Source organism: Polyodon spathula, chromosome 2 (genome assembly GCF_017654505.1).
Source record: "Polyodon spathula isolate WHYD16114869_AA chromosome 2, ASM1765450v1, whole genome shotgun sequence".
In the NCBI taxonomy this organism is placed as follows: Eukaryota; Metazoa; Chordata; class Actinopteri; order Acipenseriformes; family Polyodontidae; genus Polyodon; species Polyodon spathula.
The window spans coordinates 45328347-45342961 of record NC_054535.1 but is presented as its reverse complement, the minus strand read 5'-3'; the positions used below and the strand labels follow the sequence as shown (position 1 = coordinate 45342961).

Below are 14615 nucleotides of genomic sequence, written 5' to 3'. Positions count from 1 at the left end.
CGTGCTTGAGTCCCACATGTCTGGTACATTGGGAGGGGCCGGATTAACGTCCAGGTGCTCCGGGTGCAAGTGATGTTTTGAACAGTGAGCAGTGAGTAACAGTGCAGTACAGTCCAAGTTTGATGTTGGCTGAATAGCGACAGCTTCTGGATATTTAGCCGTCTACAAAGACAAACACAGTTAGCAAAACTCTCAATGGTTCCTTTCCATAACCATAGCGAAAGAACAGATCACTGGGCCACTTCCACTAAATATCCTCCGTCACGCCTTCAATCCGTGACTGACACATCGTCTACTGCATTTAGGTGCTGACTTCTGGTATTGTGGCCCTGCCCCCCTTCCTGGTTGGCCGGCTTCCGAATGATCCTGGAATGAACTGCCAAACCATCCATTCCAGGGCACTCTGCTCCGGTTATAGTGTCCTCACCGGTCGGGAGGAAGATTGTTGACTAGGATTCATAGGATTCATTCGCTCTCTGTCACAGGCCCTCATTACTTTAGGCTACTTAACTGAGGGCCACCCAAGTAATCCACAGAAATTAGACATTTTGTTCTGCTCCTAATCAACCCTGTAGAAATGTTCATTTCAGGGTGTTAGGTAATATAAATGATGCTTATAAATGTACACCAAGGTAGTAAGTGATACATTGAAGATAACCCCAGATATCTACAGTAACAGCAGTATTGTTGAAAAGAACAATTCTGACATTGGAAAAGAAGGACAATACTAAAAGTGTGCTCTGCTGAAGTGCTGTCACAAGAGTTTTTTGTGAAAAGACAAAATGCAGAAAATAAAGAGATTTCACTGCACAGACTAGTAAAATAAACTGTGAAACATTCCTGTGGATTTGGGAGTTGTTTATTTAACATTCTTATTTGTGTGGCTTCACCACGAACACAACATTTAAAAAATAAAACAAAAACAACAACAACAAAACAGCAGCTTTAGTCCTACAGCAACCATATAAAAACAACCAAAATAATAACAATGATAAAAAGGCCAGTTATTTGTGTGTACAGTATTCCAGTGTCAGGTATGATTCTGTAATAACAAGCATAACAGTCCCAGTGTGGACTTAGTAAAACCCAAAGAAACACTTTCTGAAAACAAAGCAATCAGTGACTCAAAGTGCACGTGCTCCAGAAGTCAATTCCGTAGCATAATTTAAATAGACTGCTAATACAGTAGAGCTATATAAAGTGACATATCCGATACAGTACGTAGTCAAAACACAGAAGTACATTTCAGATTGGATACAGTCCTAAACATACAATGTTAGGTTTAATCTGCTTCTAGGAGAACAGGTGTAGATCACTACATAAGAATACATTGCCTTGCATGATCTAAGAGGTTATTAGTAATGTACATTACTCCATAAAGTACAGCAAGCTGATTTCGTATAGTATAGATAATAAAGATTTTTAACTGATGGCATCTCCTCGCCAAAGATAAACATTAACCCTTTATTACCTTATTTCTATCTGGGTATAGCATCTCTTAAAATTGGACAAATATTTGTTAACAGTCAGATAATACAACTGCCTTTTTTGTACTTAATAAAATAGCGTCAAACGTCTATATAGCCTATAAATAAAACCATTTCTCAGTTTCAATACAATAACCGACATCCAAGATTTCAGTTGTCTTACAGCAGGTGAAACAAAACATGGCCCACTTACACGAAAATACCTGTGCCTGTATCTGCATTTGTGTCATATTCATATCTATTTAGAAAAGAACAGTCGTTTCCTTTTACCAAGCATATATTACCAAGCATTTTTTAACCAGAGAGGGTAGAGATCTCATAGTCACTAGCAGACGAGACCTGCTTCCCAACTTTCCGAATGTTCTTGGCATTGGTGATCCGAGTCATGATGGCCACAGGCTTCTCAAAGTAAAAGACTAAGGCTTGCTCCGTCAACAGGGAAGCTAGGAATTGCTCGAAGGTGATGGCCCAGTCCTTGTCGATACTAGTGCTGTGGGGCAGGGAGCAGCCGTGTTCGCTGCGCACCAGCACAGTGTCGTCAGCAATGTCCTCGCACTGCAGCTTCTCATCCAGGTCATGAGAGCCGGCACTCAGCACCGAGTAAGAGGACATGGAGGTATCGTCCTTGGTCTCGTCGTCCGAAATGAGCATGGCTGAAGACATGCCGTTGTCCTTCGGGGACAAGTCTTCGAGTTTAATCTCCTCCATCTGGGAGCACAATGGCTGCTCACTGCTGCTGCAGAGCTTTGATTCCAATCTTTCCTCTACAACTGGGCCAGGGATAAAGACGTCTCTCTGCTCGCCAGGGATAAAGACGTCTCTCTGCTCGCCAGGGATAAAGGCGTCGCTCTGCTTGCCAGGGATAAAGGCGTCGCTCTGCTCCCCAGGGATAAAGGCGTCGCTCTGCTCGGTCTGTTGTTTGTAAGTGTTCTCTCTAGTTGGGCAAAAAGGGGGGTCTGCTTTGTCTGCAGGGATGCAGAACAGTTTGCCCACCTCTCCAATCTCCAGCAGCAGGCTGGTGACGGTGGCAGTGGCATGATACAGCTCCTGCTCATTCGGGTCCTCACTGAACATGTTGTAGAGGGTCTTGCACAGTTCAATAAACTGCTCCTAGAGAAAACCAGATACACGCCTTCTTATTAAGGAGACCCTGGGAGGCTGGAGAAAATACTCAGCACATCACCATCAGCAGTAAATAACCTTGTGCCAGCATGGTAAAAAGATACACTTTTTTTTTAAAAATTAAGTTTACACATTTTAAAATTTGCTTTAAATAATATTGCTTATGTACACACAAGTCAAAACATTACAACAAAGTTATGGGGCAAGCCATGTGAGAAATTACCTGGTTTAGTTTAGGGAGCTCCTTCATATTTTCTATTTTGGACTTAGTCTCTTGATTCCATAATTTTAAGTAAGTCCGGTAGTCCGGGGTGTGTGTCTTTTTAACTGCAGAAAGAAGCATACCAATTTATAGTGAAATGCAGTGGGGCTGCCATTTTATTAAACATAACTGGAGTTATCTAGTTCCTGTTAAATGTTCCAAACACTCTTGTAGAGATCATTTGTGTATAATGTAGAATGTAAAAAAAAAAAAAGGTTTTGCTCAAAAGAACCACTTTCACATTATGATATGTTTAACAGACCTTTGTCAAGGGAAAGCGTGTTTGAAAAAAAAAAAAAAAAAAAAAAGTTGAGGCACTAGTAGGCTTTTGATGCCATGGTAACTATATACAGTCAGCACTAACATATCCGACCCTATAAAATGTTGACTTCAGTGACGGTTAAGAGTGCAAAGCATATCTGAATATTTCATCTTGTCCACTTTTCAGGGAACACAAAAAAGATACAATGTCAAAAATACATATCTGAAAGAATATGTAAGTATTTTAGTATATGTATTTAGAATATGTATAGTGTTTTAAAATAAGTATGCTTTCATTTAGATGTACTATAGCTGGTTTTGTTGGTACAGTACTATATTTTCAACTGAATGATTTTAATTCAGAACGACATGATTCTGAAAATATCGCTTGCCAAAACATGACTGTGGACAGGTGGACTGTAATAGAGTACAAACTTTTAAAACTGGTACATATTGTAGCAGTATGTAAAATTTCTCATTAACGACCCAACAGCAAAATTAAATCAAAATGTTACTCATGCACAGTGCAATATTCAAAATTGCAGAATATAGTGCTCGATAAGGACCCGATGTCACAGTTCACTTGCAAATGAAAATGCACAAAAGCAACTAAAGATCACAGATTTAAAAAAAAATGAAATACATCACAGTATCTAAAACTATTTAATGATTAATTATATATATTTATATACACACACACACACACTGGAAATTGATTTTATTCTTAATACAAGGGCGGTAAAATGCTACTGACGTGTATCTGAGTGTCGTATATCAGAGTGTTGACTGTATATATTGTTCAATGTGGAGAAAAAGCATGGAGCTGAAATGTACAATATAATTTTCTTCTTAGCCAGAGCCTGTTTCTACTCTTTAATTTTATTTTGGGATATTATAGGCTTTAACTTGTTAGAATATCCCAGATAAACTTTTATACAGATATTATTTCAACAGGATTAGGTTAATACTCTGCAAAATTCCACTCCCCTACCTCCGGCTTCTGCTTACTGCATACTGTACTTCTCAAATCTGTGCACACTCAGAGATGTGATTCCACTGAGCTGGCTTACCATTTCTGGGCATGCAGCATACATAATTAATGATTTAAAAAGACCCTTTGTGGTACTAAATCTAGTAAAATAAATAAGGCACTAGCTTCACAAAAATAAAACCTTACCTTTCTCTGTTCTGAAGTTGACGGTTACAAAACCATCATCTTTATCATTCTTAGATCTGGAATCAAGTCCTACAAAAAGGAAAAATCTACTTTGTTTAAAAAAATGTGGCACATACCCTCACCCCCACTAGGATTCCTATAATTGAAGTGGAATACATATGATTAAATGTAATTACATTTATAGATGTTTATATAAACACAGTAAATTTGTCAAGTTAAAACTGAAAATAACACACAGTTCAGTGTAACAACATTTAGCTGAAAAGATTCATCTTTCAACTTTATTTAATTTAGACATATCTACATCAGAAAATAATTAATACTAAAGTACGCTAAGAAATAATAATGCTAAGCTCAAGTTTATTGATAACAGATTCAATATGAACAAAGCCTACACTACATCTTGCCCTGCAAACAGATAACAACACTGCAGTTAATTGTGAGTGACTGTTAACTTGTAAACAACTAAGAGGCAAAGCAAAACCTGGCAATGTTACAAATTGCAGATAACTGAATGAAACATTGAAGTAGACATTGAAGTAGTGAATAAACGCTGCTTTCAAATGTTACGAGCAGCACTAACATTTATCTTCAAAAAACACTGACAAATATATACACACCGTGTGAAGTCTCTGGTGTGATATCTTCAAAGAAATACTGAGTAGCTTCAAAAGCGGAATCAGGTTCCTCATGTTCAGGGGCTGGCTCTGTGGCAGATGAAAAGAAGCACCTAATTACTATACATCAAACCTGCACGTTGCTGAAAGGCAACAGTACATAATGGATTCATTTTACACCTTCAATATAAAGTGTGGATCACTAAGAGTTTAAAGGGCAGAGCTAATAAAATAATTCAAGCAAATCTTACTTAATTTGAATTACTGTCACTTTGTAGGCCTGACATTTTAGATTTGCATGTGTATTACATTTTTTTCATAGCCATTTAGGAGTAGAAAAATGTATATATAATGTATATTGACAACAGAACTGGCAGAAGGCACAGGTCCATCCATCAACACCATCCAAAGCACCATTGTGTTCCACAGTCCATCCTGTGTTTTTGTGCATATTTTAACCTTGTAGTCTTGTTCCCCTTTCTTAACAGAGGTATTCCTACTGCAACACATCCTTAAAGTCCTGATTTCAAGAGTGACCTTCATACTGTTGATTTGATCGACAATGACACCTGTGCCTTCTGCCAGTTCTGTTGTCAATTCAACGCTTGTCTTCTTTCAATTCCTTAAGGATATTGTCTTCAAGTATTGCTCATCCTTGTTAGATAGATTTCTGGGTCTTGTCAATTACAGATGATGTTTCTCTGTACTTGTTGATTATGCTTTGGATACCACACCTTGAAAATACAGGGTGTAATGCCCTCAGCAAGTTTGAGTATTATAGCCCCTTGTCAGTAACAACAGTCTTCTCTCAGGGCAATAATTTTCCACTATGACCCTCCTCTCCAGTTCATATTTACTATCTATCTATCTCTCCCTCTATCAGTATCTATATCTATAGCTACAGCTATAGCTATATATATAAAGCCAGACTGACACAGTAATTTGATGCCATATGTACTGTATCTGTCAGTCTAGCTAGGGCGGTGTGATATGCAGTTCTTAATTCAACTGTATGCAGTGCTGGAAACCTTCCTATTACCAAAGTTTTTTCTGCATTTGACCCTTAGAACGCATTTGTTAGCTGCTCAAATGCATACTCGTGATCCTGAAATGTACTTGATTAATTATAGCCTGCTGTACAGTCATACATTCATTTGGACACCAGTCTGAAAGTCAGCAAGGACTGAAACATTTTCAGCAAACATTTTCTTATAGCACACCAATGAGATGTGCTTGAATACAACATCAACAGCCAACACAAAGCAAGAGCAGACTAATTTCCACTGGGAGTAGTGTATCAAAAACAAAAGAGTAATGTATCTGTTTATTATGTTTCTAGTTCAAGGTTTCACAGATTTTGTTCTTGTATAGCTCAGAATTAGTCTTGCTCTAATTAAAACAGGCAGCACAAACCAAGTTTTTCATTAGCATAAACAAAATCATTATAATATCTTAACCACTCTCCTGTTGTGTGGCTTTCATACAGTTTATATTACAATGTAAACCATACTAGGCCTAAATATGTGTATAGTGTACATACTAGCATATCCACAAATATTTTACTGCCCACATACTGCAAGGAGGTTTAACCAAACCAAATATTCGACAGCCACAAAATATGCAGGATCTCTATTTCTACTTTATCCCAAATAAGTTGCATCTACATTTGTACCATACTTTAGAAACAATTTAAATGAAAGACAGTCACTCCCTTTGCTTCACAGCTAAAGCCACAGCATAGTTTGTTAAAATGATTCAATAACTTGGGAAGGGAGGGTTGCACCCCTTCCCAGTTCTTATGTTTATCAAGTTTTTACTTACCAGTCAGTACGTGCATTTTATACAATAGCTTTAGTTTTTCAGTCAGATCTCCGTGACACAACACACCTACAAAATAGATACAAATACATATTTTATTATAATATAAATCAAAAACATTTGAATAATCAATTCCTCAAAGAATATGCATCAGTTATGGTTTAAAGAATACCAACATAACCTGCCAACCTCCTGTGCGAATGTATCCTCAATAGTGAAGATCAATGTGAGTAGTAGACTTTATTTAACTCAGGGAGGAGTGTTAGGAGTTAGAGTATTGTATTTTATTGTATACATTGGGAGAAATCTGGCAAAACATTCTTTGGATGAATTCGAATGTAAAATGGATTACTCAACTGTTGCAGCTGTAGGCAGGAGAAAATGTAAGATAAATAAATTAGGAGGAAAAACTAAATTATACAAAACCAAATTTACACAGAAAGGAAAAAAAACCATCAAGTCTCAACTATAAAAATATAAGTCTACTGTATGTAGTTTCTGCAGTTTTCAAGACAAAAGTAGATGCTGCAACATCTAACGTACTTAAACCAGTGACAAACTCTCTGAAGTTGATGAAGGAGTCGCCGTTCTGGTCCAGCAGTCTGAAGAAGCGCACTGCCAGCGAGTCGGAGTGCACCCCACAGGCCCATGGGAAGAGAAGTCCGAAGAGACCCTTAAACTGCTCCAAGTCAATGCGGTACTGCTCCAGGTAGGGCAGACTGGGGTCGTGTCTGTCTGTGGGGTTGCTGTTCCCCCCCCAGTAGCAGCTTGTCAAATGTTCAGCCTGCCCAGGAAAGGAAATAATATACAGAAAAATGTATCAGGGGAAAAAAAAAAAAAAGCTACGCACATTTCAATTTGTAGAAAGGTGTTGTTTCACGTGAATAGGCAAAACATATAAAACATATACAAGTAGAACAATCTAAGACGTTTATGTGAACAGGTTATATTTATTGTTATAGCCAAATAATTTAATCTTTTCACTTACTTATATTCAATTATTTATGCTTGAACATTTTTTTTTAAGAGATTTAGTCAATGTCAATACTGCAACTGTGAGGTTACATGTTGACACACCAATTATTCAAGGTGCTATGGCTATATGTTGTTTTGAACTTAAAACAAGTAGAAATATTGCTGTCAATCATATGTAAACTTAAAACGTACTGTGCTTCAAATGTATAATGCACTGTAGTCTGCCGGACTGTATGCTTTTGTATAATTATTTTTGGAAGGCTAAAGCTTGAATTAAGCTTTCAGACCCTTCATAAGCCCCTTTTCATGTTGACATCTGACACCACCATGCGAGACCAGACAGTTCCTCTGTCTTTAGGCAGGGCACATGCTCAACTGTCAGACCTGGTGAGATGCAGAGTTCCAGACACCAAACCAGGTCAGCCAGCAGCCGTGTTTACAGGTCACCAGGGTGAAGGAAACAGAAGAAGACTGACTGACACATCAACCAGGCACAGCACGCACAGCACGCACACACACACTACATCTAAGCACTTACTAAACTGATATCAATCTGCCATTTGTCCTTATGTGACCCAAAAAATAATCCTCTGCAAACTGTTCCAGAAATTGGAAGTGCTATTGCACAGAAAGCAGACAGCCTGTTTGAAAGAACTCCAAAATTTCAGAAAGAAGTCTCCCAATTAAGGAAGCATACTGTACACCAATTACATTCCAGTGTCACATATGGCAAATCAAGAAGGAGGTTCACTCAGTTCCATTTGCCCCACATTCATCCCAGTACCAGATACGATAACACTGTGTAACAAAATTTTTTTTTTTTTTTTGTTCCTGGGTAGTAAGTGTTATTTCCTAATTGCTTATGCCTCAAAAGTATAGAAAATGGCTATTATTCCCCACAAACTTTGCTTTTGTGACCAGGACAGTGATATTTCAAAATATCACTATTTCCAATGGGAAAATGGGCAAATGTGTGTCTTTTCGTTCACATAAAGTCAGAAAAAAACAACATATGAATCCAAATTGACATGTATTTATACTAAAGTAATACAAAGATGACTACAAAAGATTTAGAAGTGAGTAGTTTTTCGAGATTTACAATTATACTGTATTTAGAAGTGAGTAGTTTTTCGAGATTTACAATTATACTGTAAATACCACTGTGTTTTAGTGAATCTATTTGCATAAGACCTGCGTACAGGCAGACTTCCATTTTGCGTCATATTGTAGGCCTGACTTGTTTATCTACAAGCAGTCATTGTCACCACAAAACGTTCAAAGAAATGTATTAATCGTATGATGTACTGGTGCTCTATCAGTTTTACTTAGTTACCATTTATTTATTTATCTATTTAAATTCTCAAACCGAAACTGCATGGCGAGGTTAGATGTTATAACGCCAATTACTCAAGGTCCTGTTGCTAGGTGATTGGCTTTGAAATATATTACTACGTATCAGTATCAGTTTACATGTTAATTCTGACAGCTTCTAACATCAAAAATCCATAAGCACACTTGCGCAACACAGCTTGGCTGTTTAAGGTGGCTACCATACATGGTCATGGGTCTCTTATATGGCATCTGACGCTTTCTTAAAAAACACTGTTAGAAAGTTCAGGTCCTCCACAGAGTAAATATAGAAGCCAGTCCAAACATATTACTCAATATAGATTACCTTGAAGAGGACATACAATTCTTCAAGCTCATCGATACTGAATGCTGTTTCAGTCACAATAGTTCGTACCTAGAAGTTAACAAAAAAAAAAATCATTACCATCCATCTGAATCTTTGCTCAGTTTTGCTTAATTCAATCAGACTATCAAGTTGTTGTTCAGACTCACCACATTGCGTTTTGTGGTGTCTTCGATTGTCTGGATCACCCTCAGCCTCTGTTTAAATCGCATCTGTTCAATAACATCTGCCCTGATGGTCCCAAATTTCTAAAAAAGAGAAAAAAAAACCTACTGATTAGAATTGTGGGGGTCAATTTAATATAGTACGTCAAAAGAATTGATCTAGCAATCTTGCTGTGTGAATGTACGGCAGAGTTCAAAATGCCACAAAAAGCAAAACAAATAACAAATACAAGGCATGAACAGTACTTTGTTTTTAAGGTTCAACTGCCTTGTTTGAAAATCATGTGTCACTCAGGACTGATGCTATTTTTGTCACTGTGTCATATTTTCCTTCACTGTATCAGTTACAGTTAGTATTCAACATTTCAAACCATTTCTTTGCATGTTTTGCACAAGGTATTAGTATTTGCTTATGTTAACCATGATTCGATTTTCAGTATCTTTCTTGACAGTTCAATAGATGGATAAAGGGAACATATTTTTGGGGTGCAATCCAAGTGGTGCAAATGATCTCTCACCTTCATAAATAGGAAGGACTGCATCAACTATCCCATCCTACAACTATCTACGTTTACTGACGTTTAGGTTTAGTGCAGTGTCAAAACAAACTAAACTGGTTAAAATGAGTAGCTTAAATTATCATACTTTGGTCAGTTTTCATTAAAAAAAAAAGTTGCTTTATTCCTTTTAAAAGAATAAAAAGGGTAGAATTTTACAAACTACTAAGTGAATCTGGCCCAGTGATTCTTAAAAACACACCCTGAATGCAGTTTGTGTGAAATGGAAAGCCACAATCAAATGTACTGCTACTCATTAACCCAATTACCTGTGTCTTTTTACATATCAGTACATTTTCTGATGTACCCATTCCCAGTGCCCAGGATCTATACTGTTGTATACGAGATTTCTTCAGCATCTAACTACCATTATCTGCTCCAAAGACCCTTACATAACAGGCTCATTCAAGCCCTGAGCATGCGATTAATGCCTGTAGTCTGAAAAGTATCTAAAGATTAGATGGTTTCCCCTATTACAGTGGCTAAAAAACATCATAGGGTCTATTCAACTGATCTAGAGGCCGACATGGATTAAATCATTGAAAGAAGGGTAGGTGTGAAACCCAACATCTAAATGTAAACAGCGTTGGTATTTAGATCTTCCGCCGTTTGAATAGGTCATTTTAAACTCATTTAGGAAAATGTTGATTTGCTATCTAGGACATTTTTATGTGAATAGGTTATATTTATTGTTATATCTAAAGAATGTAATCATTTCACACAGTTATATTCAATTATTTATGCTTGAACATTTTTTTCTTTCTAAGAAAAAAGTAGTAATCTCAATACTGCAACTGTGAGGGTACATGTTGACACACCAGTTATTCAAGGTGCTATGGCTATGTGATGTTTTCAGTTGCTTTGAACTTAAAACAAGCAGAAATGTTACCGTCAAACATATATAACTTAAAACGTATGGTGCATCAAATGCATAATGCACTGTAGTCTGCTGCACTGTATGCTTTTGTATAATTATTTTTAGAAGGCTAAAGCTTGAATTAAGCTTTCAAACCTTCCATAAGCCCCTTTCATGTTGACATCTGACACCACTTTGTTGAAATCAGAATTGTGTTCAACTGTGACTTGAGTGTATTTATTTGGGTTTCATAACATATATATTGTTTCACATTTGTTCACCTTTTTTCACAATTGACATGGGTGATTAAAATGTAAAATGCATCATTGATAGAGTACATACATTTCACATTTGTGAATGTATATTTTCTGTAATTAGAACCCCGTATGTGAGCAGGCCAATAAAATACTTAATTATTTAATCATAATTTTTGTAAGTTTTAAAAAGATCCTCACCTCGTATGAACTCCTGACGAGCTTGAAGATGTCAACCTCAGGGTGTGGCTCCCCGTCGTCAGTAAGAAGGGAGTGCAGGTGGGGGATTGGCGGCAATGTGCTGTCCTTGTTAGTCACACTGTCCAAATACCTGCAGGAAGGAATCACAGTGTCCCGTTATCAAAGTAACAACACACAACATTCTGTACATACGTACTATGTTATATAGACACCTGGGGTTCAAGCACTTGAAGTCCACACGTTACAGTATGAAATTACAGCCTTGAGTGGGTTAGTGCAATGTGCCGGTTAGTGCCGACAGTACTTCAGGTGTACACTGAAAAAGATACTAACCAAAATGACATCCTTATAGGTTTCATTCTTATAAGTTCTCCTTTTTGTGTTCAGCTTTTTAAGTTATGAACAATGTGTTACTGCAAAACAAAGAAATACAATAAACAGCAGGGACTGCTTTAAGCACTCTCCACCTGGTATACCTTGCAGATTTACCATCGACAGTCACAACTGAGGGAAGACAAATCCTTACCTTCCCAAAACAGTCATGGCCTCCCCGTCGTCCTTGCAATTGAGCAACTTGTCTATGTTGGAGTCGAGCACGGCGAGGGCCAGCTGGAAGATGACTTTGATCCCCTCGCAGAAGAAGCAATCCACTACCACCACGGCACTCTCGAAGGGCATGACGCTGAGGAACATTGTGAGGAACCAGGACAGGGAAATGGTGGAGATCACACCCAGGTCCTGCATGCAGTCATACAGCTGGGGCACATACTCCCGGGCCAGCTCCTCAAACACACCCTGATCCACCAGCGCGCCTGAGAGACAGAGGGAGGGAGGGAAGGTGTGAAAACCTTTCCTAAACTGTTATAATATAAGAGAACTACATTCTGTTTTGATACAGTAATTCAGTGATGAATTATGGCGCTGTACTTGCCAACAACCCTTGTGTTGTAGTAGTCTGGCAGCATCCTTTCACAAAGAGCCACAAGCAGCCAGAAGGCCTCCTCCTCTTTTGCATACAGCAGCAGCACAGAGGTCACAATATTCATGGCCTGTCAGGTACACAAGCAGGGGTAGAAGAGGAGAGGTTACACAAGGGCACAGCATCTGCGGCAACCAATAACAACTTTCCTTACCGGAGCGTATGCACAGGAGGACAGCAAAGGTGTATACTCAATGGCAGAGGAGAACAGCAAAAAAACAAAACAAAAAACTAAAACAACGGCGTCTGTAACCTCTTCAGAACACTTTATATGACCGAAGTCTAGATTCTATGCAAAATTGTCAATGAGCAAGCTTTTTTTTTTTTCAGAAAGGATGTGCCGAATAAACTTACTAAGCCAGAAAAAATAACTCTGATATTTGATATAGGGACTTGTAAGTAGGCAGAAGACAATCTGACTGACTGAATTAAGGGATCTCATGGGAATGATTTTTCATCCAGGTCACCCTTCATGCACAGTAGCTTCAGTCTACTTGACAACTTTAGTTTTACCTCAGAATGTATAGTGTTTAAAGGTATGGCTGTATTTACCTGACAATATCCAATGTTGGGGTTCCTGAAAGCGTACGCCGTTAGCACCCGTCTCAAGGCAGCGATCCCCATTTCATTCTGGAAGGCAGGGTGCTCCGGAAGCGAGCGGTGCAGGTCTCTCTCTATCTCTTCGGTGGCCAGGTTATACTTGCCCATGGACTTCTCTACCAGATCCTCGTAATAACCCGGATGGGTGGCCATCTCATTGATAGCACCTGCAAAAACATCAGGGTGAGCCAGATGCGTTATTGCACATTATGACATGCTCTGGTTTGAGTGCCGGGAATGAAACGGAATGAAACGTTGTTTTAAATGACTTTAAAAAAGAGAATGAACTACATTTAAATAACCACCTCATTTTAATATCAACTTTTGCTTTCCTTCCTCCGCTTATGTTTTATTTTCAAAAGCTGTAATTAATGAATCCTAGTGCAATTGGCACAGGTTTTGCCAATCAAGTACCCCTTGGGATACATTTTTATGACACAAAGAGCAATCTACTGGGTTTTTTTCCAGTAATGGATTTCTGAAACAGCATTTGAGCACTCACAGCTGTAAAACGAAAAACCCTTAGCATTCAAAAGGCTTAAAATAAACACCCAACACAGAGACAGAGAAAGCCGTTACCATAACACAGATGGCTTCAACTGAGGTGCAGAAAAAACACACATGGCTTCTCACAGCCAAGCACAACACATACTGAAATCCAGTATCTAAAAATATACATTTGACTGCAATTAGAAGACACACAGCACTGGAACAAAAATTAACATGAGAAACCCCACTGACACTTGAGTATAAAAAGGACAGCATTATTAATAACGTAATAACAACCAATAATAATAAGGAGTTGCACTGAACTGTCCAATCAGAGAGATGGATGCAGTGACAGTGTTTATGACAAGCAGTTGGACAGCGTACTCAGCGGAGTGACTGAGAGTGTAAGTACGCAATACATATCTAGATTTTAATAATTTGTTTCAAATAAATTATATATCTCTTAAATATTTGATATAGTCATGTCATAAATAAAAATAAATTTTTAAATATATGCCTATTTTCTGAAACTGACTTCCTGTGTAGTTTTTATGAATGAGATGAGTGAGTGAGTGAGTGACGCTACTCAGGTAGGCAGACCAAACAAGCTCTTCAATCGTAGCTCTGTCTCTGTCCCCTGAAAATATAAAATGAAAGATCTTTGAGATTAATTTTAGACTTTGACTGGATATTGTTGAGCACTCCTAGATCTGCCTGGGAAAAACCTGGAATGAAGGATATTTGTGATTCATTTCAGACTTTGCCCGGGCAATTCACGAATTGCCCAGCTTCGAGGTTTGCCTGTAACTGTACATCCATCCATATATATATATATATATATATATATATATATATATATATATATATATATATATATATATATATATATATATATATAGTGAGAAAGTGTAGTCCTGGGGAGCAAAGGACTACAACTCCCAGGTCAGAGGCTGATTAGATTTCAGTAATTGTGTTATTGTGTTAATTGTTTTTTTTAGTAATTATCCCCTGCACCTGGCTATCCTTGTTAATTAGAGCTAGGTGCAGGGTATTTAAAGAAAGCAGCCGGTCTGTTCTAGGCTGCTGAAGTGAATGTACAGCCA

At 38.0% G+C, this 14615-nt stretch overlaps 1 protein-coding gene across 1 annotated transcript in view; it reads right to left on the bottom strand.

Annotated features, from left to right (window-relative positions):
- Nucleotides 1-843: 843 nt before the first annotated feature.
- tbc1d9 (TBC1 domain family, member 9 (with GRAM domain)) overlaps nucleotides 844-14615 on the bottom strand; it is a 35695-nt gene continuing 21923 nt past the window's right edge. The window contains exons 10-21 of the mRNA XM_041223131.1: nucleotides 12976-13190; nucleotides 12376-12493; nucleotides 11971-12256; nucleotides 11445-11574; nucleotides 9562-9660; nucleotides 9395-9463; nucleotides 7288-7528; nucleotides 6748-6813; nucleotides 4930-5016; nucleotides 4310-4378; nucleotides 2833-2936; nucleotides 844-2597 (exon numbers count right to left, since the gene is read on the bottom strand). Coding sequence (XP_041079065.1) covers nucleotides 1782-2597; nucleotides 2833-2936; nucleotides 4310-4378; nucleotides 4930-5016; nucleotides 6748-6813; nucleotides 7288-7528; nucleotides 9395-9463; nucleotides 9562-9660; nucleotides 11445-11574; nucleotides 11971-12256; nucleotides 12376-12493; nucleotides 12976-13190 — 2300 coding nt within the window. The 3' untranslated portion in view covers nucleotides 844-1781. The remainder of the gene's footprint in view (nucleotides 2598-2832; nucleotides 2937-4309; nucleotides 4379-4929; nucleotides 5017-6747; nucleotides 6814-7287; nucleotides 7529-9394; nucleotides 9464-9561; nucleotides 9661-11444; nucleotides 11575-11970; nucleotides 12257-12375; nucleotides 12494-12975; nucleotides 13191-14615) is intronic.